General features: G+C 34.3%; 1 protein-coding gene and 1 long non-coding RNA gene across 2 annotated transcripts; both read left to right on the top strand.

Moving 5' to 3' along the window:
• The first annotated feature begins 8,724 nt into the window (after nt 1–8,724).
• On the top strand, nt 8,725–12,761 carry LOC143601226 (uncharacterized). The gene is made up of 3 exons (XR_013147616.1): nt 8,725–8,787; nt 10,760–10,823; nt 12,380–12,761. It is a non-coding gene; the product is annotated as an uncharacterized LOC143601226 (long non-coding RNA).
• A 1,904-nt stretch (nt 12,762–14,665) lies between these two features.
• Nucleotides 14,666–20,979, top strand: LOC143601227 (uncharacterized). The gene is made up of 2 exons (XM_077078691.1): nt 14,666–15,082; nt 20,761–20,979. The coding sequence occupies exons 1-2, from the start codon at nt 14,666–14,668 to the stop codon at nt 20,977–20,979; spliced, it is 636 nt and encodes a 211-aa protein (XP_076934806.1).
• Nucleotides 20,980–23,102: the final 2,123 nt, after the last annotated feature.

Raw genomic sequence — 23,102 nt, 5'->3', positions numbered from 1 at the left:
TTTAATCTAGATCATATAAGATCGATTAACCATAGAGTTATCACAGATTGATGAACGACGAACATGATTATGCATTTAATTACCTTAAAAGATGATCAAAAGTGTGTTAATTAGCCCGATGCATAGACGACGAACATGATTGTGCATTTAATTACCCTAAAAGATGATCAAAAGTGTGTTAATTAGCCCGATGCATAGACGGCACAACACAAGGATTAGAACAGGTACTAGCAGGTCCTCATAATCAAATTAACATTGGGGTATTGTTGGCGCCGGTATGAGGATTGTACGTGAGGGCTTAATTGAATTGATATTATCGTTATAATGTATATTGATTTAACAAATCAGGTCCATTCGTTCATAAAGGCAATACACATCATAGACGGTCTTATTTCCTAATCAAAATAGTCGGTGAACTCGTTATGTTATGAAGAATATTAAGCACGATTCAATTTACGAGTTTACAATGAAAATTAGGGTTCAAGCAAGTTAAACGGGTCGCGAATATGGGCATACGGGTTAGGGTAAATGGGTTTGGGTAAAATAATAGTATATTGTAGTTTGGTCCCTGAACTATTAAGATGAAATCATAAACGAGTAAAAGTATAGTTTGGGGTTAAAGTTGTATAAGTTTGAAAGTAAGTTATAGTTAATAAATAAATATAATAAATAATTATTAATAAAATAGTAAATACTCTATAGACGCGATATTTTATCGTTTAAAAATTACCCGAATATTTAAAACGGGTCGGGTTGCATATATAATATAATATTCGGAAAACCCGAATTGTTACACATAATTACTGCCAGGCGCATGTATACAAGACAAATAGGAATCAGCCATGTGTACAACTTACTGTTGAGCTGACGGAGAAGAAAGCAAAAGGTGTTGCAACGCCAAAAAAAGGGTTTTGATGTCCCGTCGGATCTGGTCGTCTGATAACATTGTCATTGTCGACTTGATGGTATCTCCTTCTTATTCATCCGACGGTTTCAAAATTTTCAGGCCGGTCGATGGCAACTCCACTGTGTTGGTCCAGGGAGTAAATGGAGAAGAATAAGAAGAATAGTGCTCCCTTTATTTATTTAAAGAGAACTTTGGATACATATTTTGGTTTATTGAAAAGCCCAAATAATATTTTATTATATTTCTTTTACAAACTCATATGTATCTATGTAACCACTTATAATAAACAGCACTTTGACGTATGAACTTTCTTTTTATTTTAAATAACACAATGTAAGTATGAATATAATTGTTGGGTTTGAATAGACACACTCAAAAGAAATGTCCTTATATGTTATTTTTGTAATTCTTTTATATTTCCATCATGTTTTTCAATATATAGTTGGTTTTTTAATAAACCAAGATGAGCATTGCTCTTATTCTAATCCATTTTCTAGCATGGCCAACATAGTGGAGCAGCCACCCACCGGCCTGTAAGAGTGTGTTGGCTATTGAAATGGCGGATTGACAGTCAAATTAGGGAAAAATTTGATAAATGTTGTTTAATTAATAAACCTTATGAGGAAAAAATTGGTGTATCAATTAAAGTATAATAAAGAAAATTGATAAACGCAAAGAAGTCAGGGTTCCATCACCTACTCCTTTTGTATCTCATTTGGAATTCACATTTACTTAACAAAAGCTCAAGTAATCAAATTTTATTTTTCGAATGCAGGGACACAAGAATATGGCTAGAAACCAAAACAATGAGGCATCTAGCAACAAGATTTCCAAGACGACGACACGGGTTCATCATCATTAACAACTCTAAACATAGATCTACTGACTCGAATCATGATGCAACTCAGAGTCGTGGACTATATTGCATTTAGCGGGGTATGCAAAGCTTGAAGGTCACTTGCACACTCCAAGAAGAACAAGTTTTTGAGTTCAAAACTGTCACACCCCATCTACGGCAGAACATGCCGGGGCGCGACATTGATTGTATTATAGCTCAGAAGACACTAAGTAAAATACACGTGTCAATATCTTAATTATTCATTCATATATCAACGTTCAAAAACACAAAGATTTATCTCAAAAGAAATACCGTTACAATTAAATATTTAAAACATAAATAACTTAAAATAAATGTTTTCTTCAATCATCAAAGCAACCTAAGGTCTCATTTAACTTCCAATACTTGATTCATCAGATAAAGCTACTTGCGTCATGCGTGAAAATATATATTTTTGTCAACGTAAAGTTGAGCAAGTAAACCACAGTTTTGAGTATATATAATAATAAAAGACAATTCCATGCGATAATCATACATTACTACAACTAGTAAACAATAAATAAAAGTTGTCTTCTCAACCGAATCGCATTGATAACGGTTTACTTCAACGGCGTATGATCATACTAATGAGGATGAAGATGAGGTACGAACCAACATAAAGTTAAACACACAGTCATATTCGCAACATAATAACTAATCGAGTAATTACAGTTATGCATATAATGGAATTGTAGTGAAAACAATAAATTGATTTTGATCGTATAACGCCCCCAAAATTGTAAAACTGTAAAAAGGGGGATGCGAATTTACTTACCTTATTGAGTAGGGTAAACGAGGACGAGATAAATAAAGAAAAGTCTAGGATGAAAACGGTTAAGCTCCTCGAGATTCACTGACAAATATTCCTAGATGTTAATCACAAGAATTAAATATATTCATAGCGAAATACTAATATTTATGACGGGTTTTGAGATTCGATATGGTTGTGTGTAACATTAAATATTACTAGATCCATTTTCGTTAATTATAAGGGTAAAATTAACGTTATTGTTGTTGTTGTTGTCCTTATTATTATTAATAATATTAATAATAATAATCATAACTGTGATAATAAAGATAATGATTAATAAGTAATAATGGTGGTAATAATAATAATAATAGTAATGAAAATAATAATAATAATAAATATTAATCATAAAAAAAAAAAAGTTAACAAAACCGGGTTTTAGATGACGAGAACACGACTTAGGGTTGTCGGTTTCATAGGTTTTAAATATTTTATTACATAAATATTAAAAAAAAAACAAGAAATAAATAAGAAAAAAAATAAAACGGGTATGCCGGGTTTCGAACCCGCGACCTTACGCTTTTGAGACACGCACACACACATAACCAACTGGACTAGATGATATTTTGGCTCTTAAACAGTTTTGGAAAAAATATAAACACAACGCAACATGAGCATATGAACCCTAAGATTCAATCGCGATATTGGATCCATGTTTGTTCAATTCCATAAGGGGCTATTGTTTAATGACCATTCGCGATTCTATACGTACCTTTTAATTGGATTATAATGGCAGTTAAGATGGTGTAATTGATCAAGCTAGCCGCGGCCAGAAGAAGGGTAAATTAGGTGACGGGATGATCGTATATATTGAATTGAGTTTAGGGGAATCGCTGGCGATGGGGAGAAGGAGGTTTTTTCAAGATTAATTGATATAATACGAAGGGATTATATAAGATCCCAAGTTAGGGTTCGTTTTGGTTTAAAATGGTTAATTTATCAAATTACGGACTAATTAACACGCTCATACTATAATTAAGTGTCGGTTACGTGTTTACTTGGTGGAATATGCTAATTTCCTAACATAATCGGTCAAAAACGAGCGGGAATTGAAGATTTTGATGACGATGGGTACGCCGGGTCAGGTTTGGGTCAACTGGTCGGACCAGGGGGTGGTTTGTGTTATTTATGTATTATTATATTATAATATCATAATTTACATAACAGGCCCCTGAAGTTTGTAGATGGAAACGTGAATGGGTTAAAGTTTGAGTTTGGGTGAAAGTTGCTAGTTCTTGTAAGTTTAAGTATTTAACTATTAAATAATAAAACTAAAACAATAAAAATAAAAATACTCAATAAATGCGTCGGTTTTATTAACTGAGTGACCCGAACCCTTAAACGGGTCGGGTATGATTACAAGGATACTTAAATGAAAACCCGAAATGTTACAAAAACAACCAACGTCAGTTTCATTCTCAAATGAAAACAAGTGTTTCAACTCGGTTGGTAACAATTAGTGGATTGATTTTGTTTCTTTTCTTTTTTATTATCTCAAACGAGTTAAAACTAACCTAATGCATTTCAACATGTGCTAAAAAACGAGTTGTTTCAACACAAATCCAATTTTGACTCATTCAAGATTTGCTGGGTTGGATACCCTTTAAGTTTGCATCCCGAAAAGAGAATGATATACTTGAGCTAAGCCCACCCTCGCTAACCTAGCCTGATTTTCCTACACAGCCTTCAAGATCTCTAGTTGTTGTTTGGCTTATTGTTCTTAACTTTTTATTAGAGTCGATGGCGCAACTTCAATCTTTGCGATCGCTTTCTCGTGATTCTTGAGTGTGTTGTCAACATCCCGGTTGTTGGACTTGGCCGCAAGGGAAGTTAGCATTAACCAGAGGAGTTATTTTGACATCCTCATGTTGCGACCCATCCTCCACATCCTTGAGTCGATTCATCAAGCTCGTGTTGTTGATACTTTGATTTATCGCTAACTCATACGCCTCATGTGGTGTTTGAGGCTTGAACATCTTTACAGAGCCCCTAATGCCCAGTGTAAGGGCCTTAAGATAAAGGCTAACAACTTGGGGTTTCACTAAGTGTTACCTTATTCAACAGTGAATCAAAAGTTGTATTGAGATCATGAAGCGAACCTGTCTGATTAAGGGAAGTTATCTTCTCCAAGGATCCTCAAACATAGAATTAGAGAAATGGGCAAAAATAGCTCGCACATAGTCCTCCCACGAGACTTTAGATACGATAGCCCCACGTGTGCGCATGAAAGCCCTATGCCAATGGATCGCGATCCATTCCAAACGTGCAAAAGCGCACCTAATTTTCATGTGACATTCGTGACAAAACGAGGTATACCTTATTCATTACGTAGTGAGTAAACGATAAATCGGTCAATTCGTATCGACTAAACGAGTAACCGACCGATATCGATTATGGCCTGTATATATACTAAGGGGTCATATACGAGTTATATATATATATATATATATTATAGTGGCTAACATATTGAAATTTAGGCCCCAGTACATTTAAAACCATTTAAACGAAAAAGGTTTCGTTTATTGATACGCTATGAGTTTAAACGCAATCGTTAACATCAAAACATGCATTGTAGCATCCGTCAAGCCGAAAAAGATTTATAGAACACTTATATGACATGTTCCAAGCAATGTGTGAAAATCTTTTGGGTTTTTACAACATTTTAATATGTTTTTATTATTTTGCAAAAAGGAGTTAAAAAAACCAACGTTTTCGCGCTATTTCTAGCACCCGATTTAATTTTCTCGCGAAAAACCGAACCCGAACTAAATTTTGGGCCGAGATTTAAACGTGGCATGAAAACCAAGACAAATTGGACTAGAGAGGAGGCCCAAATGGGGCCCAAGACTTGCGTACGGCAAGTTGGAAACCCCCCCCCCCCCTTTGTTTCTAGCATCATGTATATAGTTAAATACTTAGATATTTATTCATACCAACTCAAACAAGATCAAGATCAGCTGAATACCTTTCTCTAGCAACCAAAACCCTCAAGGTAAACATCTATTTTTATGTGATTTCAAGCTTGATTAACATGGCTTAAACTTAGAAATTAAGGTCTTGATTAGTTTTAAACATGTTTAACCATCCAAAAACCATAAATCAATTAAAATCATGTTTTGATGTTAAACATGTATACAAAGCAGAAACATATAGATTTTTGACCAAAAACACGGATTGGAGCATGAATACGATACTTTTATGCTTCAAAAGTTCGGTTTGAAACCAAAACCTAAACCCTAATTAACAAGGCTGTTCTAAGTATTTTTTGTGCAATTGTGTTTTAATCGAGTTTTAACAGTCGAAAAACACGCAAAAAGGCATTTTGGCCAAAGAGTTGTATTCTAGAGATTTTGCAGGAGCTATTTCATGGTATTGTGACCACTTGGATGTCGTTTGGTATAAACGGGCTATTTATTACTTAATTATAAGACATTAAATGAATTTTTATAAATAGATATTTAATCATAAAATTCTGAAAATATATTTATAAAATTCTCCATATTTTAATTTATTTTTAAAAAAAGTTTTATAATTTATATGTAAGTGCATAATTAGTTATGATTAATCAAAAATTTAAATTATATTTGTTTTAACGAAATCGGCAGTTTTGTGTTTAACGAACTGACTGGTATGTCAAAATATCAAAAGTGGTCAAATATCATAATTTTGGATGAATTTGATAATAACGAAATTTTTACGAGATTTCCAGACATTTCGGGTGTATTGTACGCGTTTTGTACAATCAAACCCGTATGAAACTGGAAACGGACCCTGCGATCCATCCAGATACCGAAACTTCAAAATTCTTTCATAAATCGAATCATTTAATCAATCAATACGTTTACTTAAGTTTGTGTGATCTTGCCTAATCCCGAAACGCATAAACGATCAACTTGGCTAGGCTCAGAAAACGGTAATACTGAGCCAAATCTGGTTTTGAACATTTCATAGAATACAACGTCACAATCTAAGACTATGGTCATGTTATGGGTCTAACAAGTATACCCATACTAGTTATACAGCCCAATTTAGCTTAAACACTGTACTAGTATTAACAGTACGATACCGGTTATAGGATTTAAGCTATAATCGAGACACATTACTTACTGACACGTATTACCAGCTTGAACTACGCTAAGGTGAGTTTCTTGACCCCACGTTCTAAACAGTTTTACGAACTTTTGGGGTGGAAAACATGTTTACATATACTTATATACTTGAAAAAGTGTGATGATCACTTGAAAGGCCTCCCACACGAGTGATTAACTACGAGCCGAAGGCATGTGAATATTACTATTGGTTTGACAAACCCAATTGACAGGGCCGGAGGGGTATGCCGGAACATGTTTATTATCAATTGCACATGACCATGCGAACGTTTGTAACATGCTATGTGGTGTTAGACATAGTACATACTTGAGGCAAATAGAGCTAATGTGGGCATAAGAAGTGCGTGGGCAGGAGAGGCCACGTAATGGGAACTGGTCGAGGATTCACTCGTGGCTTAGTATAATTACATCACGTATTTACAAAACATGAATACTATGATTTCTTATACTGGTTTTCGTTCGTACGTGTGAAACTTGAAACTCACCAACTAGATGTAGTTGACCCGTTTTAACATGCTTTTCAGGTGAACCCAAGTTGGAATGATTGCTACGTGCTCGTTGTAAAATCTGAAGTTGAATCGTTGTAGATAGATACGAGTATATATTAAAGATTAAGCATCCTAGAGAACTGGTTATGTGTTTTTGCCTAGTTTGTAAACATAGTACCTACCAATGTAATATGATGTAAATTAGTTTGTTGAATTTCTTTATAAACAATGTGGTTGATACCAGTATTATCTGTTACATTCCCGTATTACGCTTCCGCAACTACCTAATCGGGGTGTGACATTTCATCTCCACGAGGGTCTCATAAATCGTGAAAAAGTTTTCACAACGGTAAATTCAACCTTCTACATCTTCGCCCGAGAACTTGGGAAATTAAACCTTCCCGATTTGAATGGGTTGGGCAGCCTTCGAGTATGCATCGCCGAAAAAGAACGATTAACTCGAGCTAAACCCACCACTGCTAGCTTGTCCCGATTTATCTCGCACCGCCCTTAAGATCTCTTCTTGTTGTTTGGCTAGTTGTTTGTTTTATTAAAGCCGATAATGCGACCTAGATCTATGTGATCGCTTTCTCTTGATTCTTGCGAGTGTTGTCAACATCTTGGTTGCGGTTGTTTGTCATGATAACCGGAGATCGGAATGACTCTAAAATCCTTGCAGGACCGTCTTCTAGATTTCTAGCGCCCAAGAGAAAAACTAATAAATGACACTTCTATAATTTTCCCCCAAAAATGATTGTCCGTTGCTTATTTATCACATTTCTAGGCTCAGACCCAATAACATATTATTAGATTGTTTAATGTATAATGAACCTGTTCAATTTTTTTTGGCTCTCATTGGTGTTTCTTATCAGCTAGTTTCAACCAAATTTATCAATAACAATTAAAAGATATTTTTTTATAAAAATTCATGCCCTTATCTAGATCGTGTGTAGACAGTGGCAAAACATTATACCAGATCTAAGACGGCCCAGTACTCTTGATAGAGTCATAACCGATAGACAATAAGGGAAAAAATATTGCTCTTCGTTGAGTCACGTACGAAATAAATAGAAATCTTCATGTCTTTTTCACTTTGAACAAAAGGATCAAATTCCACTAAAGATAGAGAACAAAATGATCAAATTACAGTAAATATACAAATAAATGAGCAACAAGTTACACAGTTATCTCCTATTTTGAATATAAATCCAAATTACAAGAGACACCCCCAAACAAACCCAAAATAGGCACCCAATCCCTAAACTTAATAATAATAACAATAGAAAATAATAAAACGTAAGAGGGTTTCTTTCTACAAGCAATGGCTCACCCCTTGCCGCCGCTGCTGCTGCTGCTGCACAAGGTAATAATGATAATGATGAAAGTTTAAATCTTGATTCAAGAATTAATTAAGTTTACAGCTTTAATGAGTTTCATGATTCTTGTTTTATATGATGTGGGTGTCCTTTTGTAATTTAGGGTTCTTGACAATCATCCTTGTTCAGTCTGAAGCCATCATCGCATTATAATAATTCAAGCATTTTTTGACCCGTCCCATGGAGAGCTCCTGCTGTTTGGTCCATCGAATCGATTACCATGTATGCTTGTTTCCTTATCATTTTTAGTTGAATAAAAAGGTTCTACTGATAGTCAAATGCTAGTTAAATGGTTTCGAGTTTTTGATTACTTTGACCTTAATGCTAAATATATTATTATTTTGTTTAGTTTGTCATAAGCTTATCTTAGGGGATGTTATGTCTTTAGCTTTTAACCTTTTTTAATGTGTGCTTGAAAGTCGAAATATGCGTAAGCATAAGATCTAGAATGCTTATTAGAGTTCTTAATCCGATCGATTGCTTCACTAAATGTTTCTATCTTTTGATTTTCTATTGTATTTGAAACATATCCAAAGTTATTACATTTTCAACATTGTTAAGTAATTCTGTTTCTACAAAAAAAAAAGAAAATGCAACATTTTTCATGGAATTTTGATTAATTTCGGATTGTGCAAATTTGAATTAACGAGTATTGTTGAGGAAAATAATCTCTTCCGATAGTTGTCATTGCAACTGGTAAAACCAATGATAACATCAGTAAACTAGACCGACGGACACAGAAAATGCTTTTCTGTTTCTACCATCAGTCTTACGAGATTGAATGCCATTTAAGTTGGCAAAATTTTTATCTTTCGCATTGCCAGTGTAGCAGTGAAGTGACTTGAGGTTGTTTATCCCGTATAATTAAAATCATTTGGATACATCTTGATCTATCTTACTAACTTTTGTTTTATCAAATTCATGAAATCTATCACATGGATTTGCATGTATAAAACCATGTTAGGATAACACCATGTTGATTATTCTAACGAATTTAAATATGTACATCAAGAGTTTGGCGATCATATAATGAGTTATGAGGGAACTTTGAACTCATGCGATAGTTTTCTTGAATTTGATGTATTGAAGTTAATAAGACTAACTGAGATGTATTTTCATGAATTTGATTATGAGGACAAAAACAATCTTGAGTTTGAACTTTCACTAGAACCTGAAAGAAGAATACACATATGTCTAACTTAAATGGACTTAAATATTGTAAGTTTGATGCGGAAACAAAGAAACATCTTTTGTATTGTTGATATGTCGATTGCTTGAACTATCATGATTTTTCCCGGTTGCAATGACAACTATTGAGAGATGTTTCTCTTCAATGAAACTTGGGAAGCCGGATTTGTGCTATCGCATTAGTATGATTCCATGAATTATCGCTGCATTTGTCTTTGTAGAGAAAGAATTACTTTAACAAGTTTTTTGAAAAAAAGATGTAACAAGTCTTTTTCTAAAAAATGAAAACTTGTAATTATAGAATATACTTTTTTTCGTTTCTAATATATTATGCGATTATACCTAACTGAATTTTGGTAACCCCACTCCCTAAAATTGACAAACTGAGTTGAACATGTGAAGTCAGAACCAGCCCAAAGGGAGGTCGAGGAGGGCGACGGTCCCAGGCCCATTCTCCCAATAGTTCCATAATTGTAAAAAAATACACATAATTTATATATAATTTTGTTTTAAAACATAAGTCTACAAAATGACTCCCCTGGTGCAATGGAAATAGTGGTAGTTTATGGAATCAAAGGTCATGTGTTCAATTCCTATTGGTGGTGTTTTTATTTTTATAGAAAAAACTTTCTTTTGTGTTTTATATGGGCTATTTAGTAACTTTATTATTATTATTATTATTATTATTATTATTATTATTATTATGTTTTGCTTTGGCCCGTATTAGGCTTTGGAAATGCAATCCAATTGGTAAATTGTCAAATTCTTTATCACATAATTAAAAACGTGATTTCAGAGGCCTTTTTTATGCTTGTCCCGAGCCCGAAAATTTAAGGGATTCTCATGACCGTAGACATTGATCACAGTATCACACTTGAATTCATGCGTATGGTCATATACATTGATCACATGTGAAGTCATTCGTAAATGTTCATTTAATGTCGTCCCTCACGTCATCTCTCGTTTATCCTTTAAGTCTCTGATATTTATGCTTCGTTGTTGCCAGTCACCATTGTCTCGATTACTCCGTCCACAACTCCATTCTCAACAACGTGCGTTTGCGATTGCAGGTATATTTTATTTCATGGCCTCTCTTTTAAATGTCTTCTCTTTGATTGTTGAGTTATCTTTGTTAGATTCTTAATCAAAACCTTTTGCCCTTATTGGCTTTCAGATTTGGGGTTACAAAATCTAGTATAATTATTACAGATCTGATAATCTTTTTCTTCAGATCTGATAATTTTGTCTAATTTTGTTTGACTTTGCTTAACCTGATATGAATTTTGCCCTTAATCGGTTTAACGCCATCTAATTGATTTTATTTTCTGTATTTTCATTTTGATTTGGTAATTTGCTATTTTTTGTTTACAAAACAAGACGTAAAAATGTGGTATGGTCTCTGTTGATCTGAGTTTTTATTTATTTATTTTTTTTTTTATATAAAAAAATCTTTTAGCCTTTATTTAGAATGGCAACTCACACATCTGTAAATCTACTCCTAAACTACTCTTATTTGTCGAGCACAGGACTCGAACCCTCACCTCTAGAAAAGATAAAGCCTTATCCAATACCTTGGTACTTAGGAAATTAATTACGGTCATTTAATTAAAATTTTAAATTTTATTTCAAGGTGGTTTGCAGGAAGCTTTTAGGAGGATATGTCATTTCTATTAATGTACAGTTGGCAATGTCCACCCAAAAGTCTTCCAGTTGGACATTTGGCATATTCCAAGAGGCGTTGACTTTTCTAAAACTGTTTTGAGGTCATATCAATATTAATATATCTTTTACTGTTTTGAGGCCATAGTTAAAATGTTTATATAAACTAATTAAGGAAATCAAGTACAATCATATCTTTGCATATATATTTTCAGTAAAAGTTTATCTTCTCTGCTCAGTGCTCACTTAATTATTTAGATATACAACAAATGACATATGTATCATGCCTCTTTTGTTTCCAATGATTTGATGTACTTGGCTTCTAGCAAAGGTTAATGTATCATGTCATCTAGTTTATTGTGTAACAGGACATGTATCTTTTAGCGTGTTTTATTAATAGATGATTGTGATTAACTGACTTCATGCTACTCAAGACCGGCTCACTAAAAGCTCGAATTGAGCCGAGCTTACGAGCTCGAGCCCAAGCCTAGATTGGAGGCATTTAATAAAGGGCATGAGCTTTATTTATCAAGCTTAAAAATGTATAATTTTACATGATCAGTATTATTATATTTAATTATGATAATAATAAGTAATATACGAAGTTATATAATCTTGAGAAAAATAACTTAAGTAAAAAAACATTATAAAAATTATATATAATTATGATAAAAATAACTAAATAACTTATTGTGTTATATTTAAAATTATAATTATAAAAATGTATAAACATAGTTATATATGTATATAAATAAAGTAAATAAAAATGTAATACATAATAAATGAGTCGGGCCCAAGCGTAGCTTGAGCTCAGGCTTGGACCTCAGCTCGTTTACACCCCTACAGTGAATTCGCCAGAATCTGTTCTTTATTATTTTACTTAAACTACACATGTTGTATCTCATGTGAAACTTGCATCTACTTGCCAAAAGTTTGGAGTAATTAAATTTTATTTCCCCGAGTGTAGGTTCGGTTAACACAAGAATATGGCTAGAAACCACAACAACGAGGCATCTAGCAGCAAGAGCCCCAGGACAACCAACAACACGGGTCAATCAATTTGGTCAACTCTAAACCAAGATCTACTCTCTCCAATCATGATGCAACTCGGAGTCGTTGACTGTATTGCATTTGGCGGGGTATGCGAATCTTGGAGGTCACTCGCACGCTCCGAGAAGGACAAGTTTTTAAGTTCCAAACAACCAATGTCGGTTTCATTCTCAAATAAAGCAAATAAAAACGAGTGTTGCTTAACTGACTTTAGCGGAAGAAAATTCAAAACCGTTCTTCCGTGCTCCACTCGAACATGTGTCGGTTCGACTTGCGGGTACTTGATTATGTTTAACAGAAAAACCGTTCTCATACAACGTTCTGATCATCATTGAAAGCAAAATTAATGCTGACAAAAATGCTTCAAATTTGATACAAGTTAGAAGCATTGATAGGCCCGGGGATGGTTTGTCGTAAGTGTTCACAATTTTATTCTTAAATTTTAATAGTCGAGGAAAAAATAGTCAATTTACCAAAACCCGAACCTTTTGATTTTTTTCAAAAAATGTTATTGAAAATAAATTTGAAACCCAAATCATGCTTAAAATTCTAACTTTCATTCGTTTGACATTTCAAGTCAACATTTTGAACCCGTAACAAATTTGATGATAAATTTATTTGCATTCTCAAACTTCAAAAGTACTTAGATTTCTCATTTTTAACCCATAACAAATTTTGACCCAGATGCAGTTAATATGTACCAAACAATCTATTTACTATTTTTTTTTTATTGTAAAACCAAATTTAGGTTCCACAAAACCCGAAACAATCATTGATAAAAAACCAAGAAATAAAATATGATAAACTTTGTTATATATGAAAGTGATTGGTATATATTTACTAAATTAACCAAAAAATTATATAGTTTACTAAATTAACCAAGAAAATATATTGATAGATTTAAAGCATATATTTATATTTTATAACTTTATATGACAATTTACAACAATAATAATAATATAATAATAATAACAGATTAATGAATTGATTTAAAAAAATTGATCAACTTTTAAGCATAGATTTATGGTTTAATATTAAAAAATTAATTTGTAAAATAAAAGTATGTTCGAGTTTTGTTTTTCTTTTTAATATTCAACAATATACATAGTCAAATATTTAATGATAACATTTGAAATTATATATTCTTTTTAATCTTTAACAAACATGAGTTTTTAATTTTTTGATTTCACAAAGTATTTTGGAATATATAGTAAAATAATATGTTAATATATATTTTTCTAAAAATGTATAAATATAATATAATATAAATTAAATATAAAAGGAAAGTGAATATGGACAAGTATTACGGTCAATTAAGATATTAGTTTTGGAGGAGAAAAAGTTGTGAGACTTAACCATAAACTGACATATATCACAATTATTTTACTTTATTAGAATGTGTAGATTTTATAAGCTAGAAAAAGAATAAAAGAAAATAAAGATGGTGTTTTTTTGTGTACTAAACAAATTGAAAAAATCATGATTTAGTTTTGATAAATTGGCATTTGTGTTTGAAATAAAAGGAAATTAGTATTTTTTATTCTAACAATGAGAACTTGGCATCAAGCGAAAATTTTATTTTTGGCCAAAGGCGATTTTTTTTAAATAAAAGAAAATTTTTTTCGGCCAAAGGTGAAATTTTTTGTTTGAAATAAAAGAAAATTTTTTGGGCAAAAGGCGAAATTTTTTTTTGCCCTTAAATAAAAGAAACATTTTGTTGGATTTAAACAATTTAATTTTTAATGGGCTTATTTGATTATGATTTGAGTTGTGTTAAAAACTTTTGTATAAAAATAAGACAGAATTACAAATTTTGTCCTTTAAATAAAGCCAATTTACGGTTCGTGTCCTTTTTTTAGTTTCTTTTCAGGGGGTGTACTTTAAACATTTTTTTTACACGTTATGTCCTTTACGCTAACTGGATTAAAAAAACTCAGTTAAGTATGACATGTGCCAGACATGTGATGACATAATTGTAATTTTAATGTATCCTTAAATTTAAAAAAAAGAAAATAAATATATATAATACCTTCCCCTCATTTCTCTCTTCTTTCTCTCTAAGTCACCACCATCACCATAAATTCCGGTCACCATATATTCCGGTCACCTGTTGAAGATTCCATTCAACCATCAAATGTATATACATACATACATTTAAAATCTCTCGACACTTCTGCAAATCCATCAAATTCATCGTTCAATAATGGGAAAGAAGAAGAAATTCATCGACAAGAAGAAATCGGCCACCTTCCAATTAATCTCACGCGACTCCTCCGACCCCAATTACTCCGAATCACCCTCCGGCGACAGAGTATTCGTCAGGGTTGACGGCAACTCTGAAACACCCTTTTTCGACGATGATGACGGTAACAGAATATTCGACGATGCTCCTGACGATTACAGCGGTGATGAAATTACCCAGAAGCAGACAACGGCGGGTCGGTTGCCTGGCGGGTCTTCGTTGCCGGATGATTTGAGACGAGAGATAGTGGAGTTAGGGTTTCTAGATGATGGGTATAATTATTTGGCTCATTTGAGGGAGATTAGGGTTTCTGGCGGTGGGTCTTCGTTTTATCAGAATCCTAAGGCCAGTTTGAACCAGCCTCCTAGTGATGTAAAGGTTAGATTTTTATGGGTTTTTTTTATGGTAATTGAGTTTGCATTCAAGTTTTGATTTTTATGTAATTATTTTGAATGATAACTGATTTTGCACTGCTTAAAGAATTGATTTTCCATTCAATTTGATGGTTGAATGGAATCTGCAACAGGTGATCGGAATTTATGGTGGCCGGAATTTATGGTGATGGTGGTGACTTAGAGAGAAATGAGGGGAATTTATTATATATATTTTCTTTCTTTTTTTAAATTTAAGGATACATTAAAATTACAATAATGCCCATCACATGTTTGGCACATGTCATACTTAACTGAGTTTTTTTAACCCAGTTAGCGTAAAGGACATAACGTGTAGAAAAAAAATGTTTAAAGTACACCGCCTGCAAAGAAACTAAAAAAATGACACGAACTGTAAATTGGCTTTATTTAAAAGACAAAATTTGTAATTCTGTCTAAAAATAATCTTAAAATTGTCTTAAATAAGACTAGAACTCACAACCTTTTGGTTAGATGTCATAGCCCTTTACCACTAGACCAAGCTAGTAGTTATATAATTGTGTTGAAACATTAATTATACATATTTTATTTATAAAAATACATGTAATTTTTTTGAAAATTTTTTTTTCGGGTCTAGCGGGGTGTCGGGCCTGTGGCCGTCGATTACCCTGCCATGCCTCAAAGACGGCCATGCTTGCCATCAGAAAGTTCATGGAAACCGTCAATACTCCATTAATATGTATATTGATGACAAGGAAAACTGCATATTGCGTTAGACATGTGACTTTCAAAAAGGTTACGATAGATTATGAGATAGTGAAAATTCATTTGTCTTGTGGTATGTAATAAATTTTGGATTGATTCTTAAGACTATCTATATCCCTAAGCCTTTAAAAACATCTATAAACGCTCCATGCCAAATCATGTTAGTTTTTTAATAATCCTTAAAGAAATACTCATTTTCTTTTAATACCTACAAACATTCCTAAAAATTCTTACATTTCCACATTAGAATCAATTTTAAAATTTATTTACAATAATCAAATTGTAATTACTACTGATTGAATTACTAACTTATTATAATAAAAAAACTACCTTGTCAGTAATATAATTATAGAAACTAAATTATTGTATGAGAAACGGCACAAAAGAATATTAATTAATATCTTTAAAATTATACGTAAATATAATGTACAATTTGTTAAAAGTCTAAAACACATTATGTATAACTAATTACTGCATTTGGAAGATTTTTTACGATAAAACAAAATCAAAAGTTTTTTTTTTTGATCAGAAGGCCATATAAGGATCTCTTGTTGACTAAGTTTTTCAAAGTTAATATTTATATAAAGGATCTTGCTAAATTAACTAATTAAATAAGACAATCAATAAGAATCGCGTTTTGAATTATCTATATGTTTCTTGTACATTATATATGTTATGGTTTGGTTCCATTTTTGTGTGTTTTCATAGCTAGGTTCAGTTATGGCAAGTGTAAGGCCCCGTTTTCGGTGCTCTACTTTAGCGTTGGATTTACTCATAAACACAGTTCTACAAATCAGAGTTTATTAAAACTTTCGCGGAAACGTTAACTTTGATCATTTAATACAAAAACATTCGATATTTTCTTTAAAACATAATATACAACGTCATATTTAAAACATCAATTCTCTTCTGTCTTCATATGCCAGCCTTTCAATCCATGTCATGTGCCCTCCTCATGCTAGCTCATTAAACACATTCACCTGCGTGCATACTAAAAGTCAGCTATGCTGAGTGAGTTCTAGTTAATCAGGCAACATACAATACATACACATATTATACACACATACATATCCGCAGATACATATTCATACTAAACCAGTTACCTTTCTATCATACATACATACATACATACATACATACATACATACATACATACATACATACATACATACTATCACTTACCCCAGTCCACCGAGAGTATGTTCATAGTCCGGCGTCTTTACCTATACTCAGGGTCGTGAACACGAAAAAGGTTCACAGTCCTCACCTATGTTCACCATTTATGGTACGTGCAAGGTCCGCAGTCCTTCCCTATACCATCCTACATCCACAATATGTACAAGGTCTACAGTCATTCCCTATGTTGCAACCTAGTTCATAGCACGTACGAGGTCCCCAGTCCTCCCCTATGCTACCACAATACAATTACAGCACGTATAAGGTCCGCAGTCCTTTCCTATGCTGGCCCCTATCTGAAGTACGTATAAGGTCCACAGTCCTTAACTACGTTCTCATCTATCATCTATAACACGTATAAGGCCCACAGTCCTTAACTACGCCATTACATGCCAAGTCTATGTCCAATGAAAGTTAGAGGGATTTGCCATCCTAACTTACTATGTCAGACGTAGAACTCATTTGACATTCCTGTACCTGCATACACTTACTTTGCATATACAATATTTTCATCGTAACATAAGAACACCAAGCGTTCTTCACATCATTTATTTAACAACATACTTCTTGTCGATACGTGCAATATCCGAAGATCGTTCACGCCCCGACAAGCATTCATTCATAACGTTCATACATCATCCATACATTTCATATAACATTCGTTTATTTATAACCTGACGGTACGCGCAATATTCGAAGATCGTTCACGTACAGACAAGCAATCATTCATATCTATCACATATATCATATATTGCATACACTTACCACTTAAGGTAAGTGTATTAACTAATCACATCGAGTATGCACACAGCCCCGAAAACATAACAAAGAATGGGGCTAGAAACTCACCTGGATCCTTTTTGCGTTCTGTATTAACTGTATTTCCCCTTCTTTAATGGAGCTCGGCTAACTGTTAACATATATATGTATTAATTTATCTTATTACTGACTAACATAGTTAACCAAGTTATTGGATTATGTTAAATAAGTTAACGAGGTTAACTAAGCTTACTTGATAAACTAGCTCATTACTTAAGTCTCAATGATCTAGCGTGGTCTCCTTATTTAACTAAGATTGTTAAATTAACTTAACCGAGCTAACGGGGTTAACTACATTAAGTAGATAATGAATCATGTTAATCAGATCCAACCAACTTTCTATCCAAGTTAACTGTAGTTAACTAGATTTAACGAGATGATTATTAAACCCTTATTATTTATTTATATTTTGTTTTATAAATTTTAACGGGTTTAACTATGTCTTTTTAATTTACAAAACTATAGCGGGTTTAGGGTATTCGGTGTTCGGGTCTTGGGTTCGGATCCAACTGTTCGCTAATGGGCTGCTCCTGATCGCTTTATTTGGGCTCGGGGTTCGCTAGCAGTGGGCCAGGCCCAATCCTTCTTAACCATCAGTTGGGCTTGTGGTATTGGTATTAATAAATAAAAATACAAGGCCCAACCCCCCTCATCTTAACCATCTGTACGTTTTCTTTCTTCTTCATCTTTCTCTCTTTTCTTTTTTTTTTTTTTTTTCCTTTTCCCTACAGCCGATCCAAAGTAATCGAGTCTGCGATTGAAACCAGTGTAATCGAATCTCAATTGTAATCGAGTCTTATAGATCTGCTTAAGTCATTTGTAAGTGATTCTTACCATTGTAATCGATCTCGGAATGTAAGCGAGTGTAGTGGTGATAGATTCACTGTAAGCTAATATGATTTTGTCCGATTTTAGGTTGTAATCGATTGCCTAATATAATCGATGTATGAATCCGTACACAATGTAATCGAGTGGCCATTGTAATAGAGCTACTGTATGCGAGTTTTGGTGAATGTAATCGAACCCCGATTGTAAGCGAGTTACGGTGTAATCGAATTCAGGTTGTAATCGAGTTAACTGTAACCGAGTATTGGAAATCGATTACATGATGTAATCGAGTTTATTGTGTTCGAGTTCGGTGTAATCGAACTCAGGTTGTATGCGAGTCTTGTTGTACTCTCCTAAGTATTGTAATCGATTATAAGATTGTAAGCGACTATCCCCGTGTAATCTATCTCGATATTGTATGCGATATACTAATGTAATCGAGTTCCCTGTTGATCGAGTTCGGTGGAATCGGCTAAGTATTTGTATGCGATAGTATATATATATTTTGTGATCGAGTCTAGTTGTGTTCGGCCCATTGTATGCGAATATGGATTTTGTAATAGGTTCTCAACCAAGTAATCGATGAGCTGCTAGCTAACTTGATAAACTGTAGTTACAGGTTGGGTTTTACCCACCACCCGTTTATTATTATTAAACATATAAACCTTTAATATAAACCTTTAACATTATGCTAAGCGCTCTCGTGACCATTTCCGGGTAAGGCTTGACTCGGGAAATAATAAAGTGTGGATATTTAAGCTCAAAATGTTTAAAATAGATCTAGGGTTTCTTTAAACGAGCCGTTCATAGTTACGAGTTCGTTAAGTTCCATTTTAACCTCAAGTTTTCAACTTTAATGTTCGTCTATACTCGATCTACTTTTGTTTTAAGTTTCAAGGCCAAACATTAAGGAAAACGTAATCTTTAAGGATCAAGAACATACATTTTTGTGTTCGTTTGTTGTCGTTTGGCTTGGTTATGAACTTAAATCCTTGGATCTATCTTATATATAGAAGATTTAATAATAGTTGGCTTGATTTGGTCTCGGATCTCTTTCTTTCTCTCTTGGCCGTTTATGTATAGTAAGGAAGGTGTGTGTGTAGAGATTATGGAAAGAATGAAATGAAATGAGAGTTAGGGTTTTGAAATGGTACAAGGGAGTATTTATACCCCCAAGGCCCATGGATCAAAGGCTCATCCATCATCTTAATCAATTTTAATTAATCTAAGTCCATGATCTTTTTATATATTATTTATTAATTAAATATTATCACACGACAACTCGACGCAACTTTCTTTATTTATTATTATAATATTATAATATTTGGGATGTTACAGCTAGCAACCACTATAACAAGAGCCCCAAGACAACCAACAACACGGCTCACTGCCAGTCATCGTGGTCATCTCTTAACCAAGATCTACTTTCTCTAATCATGATGCTACTCGGAGTCGTAGACTATATCGCATTCAGCCGAGTATGCAAATCTTGGTGGTCACTCGCACATTCCGACGAGGACAAGTTTTTAAGTTCCAAAAAACCCATGCAGGTCTCATTCTCAAATAAAAACAACGGGTGTTACTTAACCGACTTTAACGGAAGAATGGCGCTCAAAGCCATTCTTCCGTGCTCCCCTCGAACATGTGTCGGTCTGACTTGCGGGTACCTGATTATGTTTAACAGGAAAACCCGGGAGTTCTGTCTCGTGAATCCCATCACGAGAGACGTACTTCGTTTCCCGGGTTTTCCTGGTAGAATAAGTAGGGATCCTGACAGTGTCAGGGTCATTCTCGTCTTTTCACCCTCGTCCGGGTGGGTGTTAATAATCACTCACCAAATATCGCATGTCGTATCGTATTATGTAGCCGGGGCTGATCCCATGTGGGATTCTATTTCGTTTGATTTTCCCGTCATGGATTTACATTATTTTAAAGGGAAGGTGTACGCGATACACAACTTGGGTCAGTTACAAGAAGTGAAACTTAAACAGAACCCATGTTTGAAACCCCTTGGGATGAAAAACGTCCTCCCGGACACGCATTTGCGTCAGTTTGTAAGCTTGGGTGAAAGGTTGTATGCGGTGAATTGTTTTACAGAACACATTAGAGTCGTATGAAATTGATTTGGGGAAAATGGAATGGGTCCCGAGGACGATCGAGGAGCATGCTGTTTTCATGAGCGAGTTGAAGAGCAGCGCGGTTGTTAATCCCGACACCTGGAAAGATGGTGATGGGAGTCAGAACAAAGGCAAGTCCTTTAGGGCAAGCTTGTGGTACTTCCTTCATGATTGCATGGATGTTAATCGCATAAAGTAGTGTTATTAATTGTTGGAGTTTGCTTTTATTTATATGTTTTATCATTGTAAGGTACTTTTTCATGTCATTTGATTCTTCTGCATTGTGTGTTATTAAATTTTTGGCTATCTTGATTTGTCTTCGGTTATATGCCTTTTTAGATATATTATACATTTTGTTATGTTTTTAAGCTAGCAGTAAAAGAATAAAAAGAAAAAAAGATGGCGTTTTCTCGACTCAAAAGAACCAAAAAAGTTATGAGTTCTATTTGCTAAATTGATATTTGAAATTAAAATAAAAAAAATGATTTTTGACCATATTTAACCCGGCCCTAATAAACTTTTCCGGGTTCGAGTCGGAACGGGTTAATCAACTTCTGGTATTTTGGACGCCTCTACTCACAAATATGGCCATATTTCTTATCTTGGGATGAGGTAATTCACGGTTTGTGATTAGCCTTCAAAATTTATAGCAGAAAACCAGTAGAAACAAAATTTCTGATTAGAGTAGGGGTCGCGAGAGAGCAGAGCGTACCGCCCTGCCATAGTCACGAGTATGTTTGCCATAGTCGCGAGTCTGTTAACCTATGACCTGAGCTATCTAGAGAGGAAATAAAATACTTTTTAACAAAAATTTAAACATCATCAATTGTTTTCATGATATGATACACTAAAAAGTTTCTTTCAATTTTTCCCACAAGGATATCAAATGAAACTCCTAGATAAAAAGGATATAAAAATTAAATGAGTCTTAACTCTCACCTTATACTTGGTACATGACACATTTTTTTTTTCAAGTAACTACAAAATGTTCGGTGAAATAGTTCATAAATCGTTTGACCGGAAAGTCAATTCGTGTTCATTTACAAATGAATAAGATGATTAAATTTATACTAAGAGTGACGTAAAAACAACATAGCAACACAGAGGTGTTGTTTGTTTTTCTGAAAAAGGTTTGCGCGTCTGCATCGTGCAGATCACGCGCAAACATTGTTATCTGCAGACTGTTTGTTTTCTCGAAGACGTTTCACTAAAAAAACGTCTGCTCAAGCTCTTCTTGGTGCAGACTTGGCTCATCCACTTCTGAGATCTTATAAGGTCACCCATTGTCCACCATCACCACCACCCACCGTTCACCACCACCACCACCCACCCCACCAGCCATCACCATCGTCCGCCACCACCACCACCGCCACCCACTGTTCGCCTCCACCACCGCCCACCCCACCACCCACCACCACCGTCTACCACCACCACATTGTCCACCACCCACCACCGCCTTGTACCACCACCACCGTCTTCTTCCACCGCCACCACCCACCACTACCACTATCACCATCCAGCACCACCACCACCCCAACGTCCGTTCACCACTACCACTGTCCGTCACCACCACCGTCTACCACCATCGTCCACCACCACCACCACTGTCCAACACCCACCACCGCCTTCTACCATCACTGACAACCATCCACCACCACCACAACCACCCACCGTCCATCACCAACACCCTCCACTACCAATATCACCATCCAACACCACCATCACCCACTACCATAGTTCATACACCACCACCAATTTATTTTAGCAATCTACATACGTGTTCTCTTCATATTAAATTGGTCATGTATGTTTCTGCTAAAAAAATAATGTTATGAGATTTGACGAGAATGAACCTAGGATTATAGGATTGGACATTTAGGTTTTAAAATAGGCTTTAAAATAATGTTGTTGACATCAAATAATCTTTTCGAACCTAATATTTTACCCTAAAGCAAGTTTCTTTGTATTTTCATATTTGTTGATTTTTATATGTTAGCAAAAGAAAGAATAGATACAGAAGATGAATTGTTCTCAACTTTCACAATTCATCTTCAACATTGTTTTCAGCACATCAGCTATCAAATAACATTGTTTATGCGAACTACAGAACAAGTGATTTAAAAAAAATGTTATTGTGGTTTTATAAATACTATTTCAGTGTTGTTTGACTCAAGGTTGTAAAAGTCGCTAGGCGAACCCTAGGCGGCCGACTGGGGAGTTGGGTGTACTCGGAGTAGTCGGGGAGTACTCGAGGAGTACTCGGACATGGTAAATATAAAGAAAATTAATATTTGGATATTATGTATATTTAAAATATAATAA

Source organism: Bidens hawaiensis, unplaced genomic scaffold (assembly GCF_021521415.1).
Source record: "Bidens hawaiensis isolate Kalapana, Puna unplaced genomic scaffold, B.hawaiensis_p1.1 tig00055916_1, whole genome shotgun sequence".
Classification (NCBI taxonomy): Eukaryota; Viridiplantae; Streptophyta; class Magnoliopsida; order Asterales; family Asteraceae; genus Bidens; species Bidens hawaiensis.
This window is presented reverse-complemented; position numbering and strand designations above follow the sequence as displayed.

What these genes read in the sequence shown, in the direction of transcription:
- LOC143601227 (XM_077078691.1), top strand. Translation starts at nt 14,666, where the DNA reads ATGGGAAAGAAGAAGAAATTCATCGACAAGAAGAAATCGGCCACCTTC. An exon ending in AGCCTCCTAGTGATGTAAAG is followed by an intron (nt 15,083 to 20,760) that starts GTTAGATTTTTA and finishes ATTGTTTTACAG; the next exon opens with AACACATTAGAGTCGTATGA.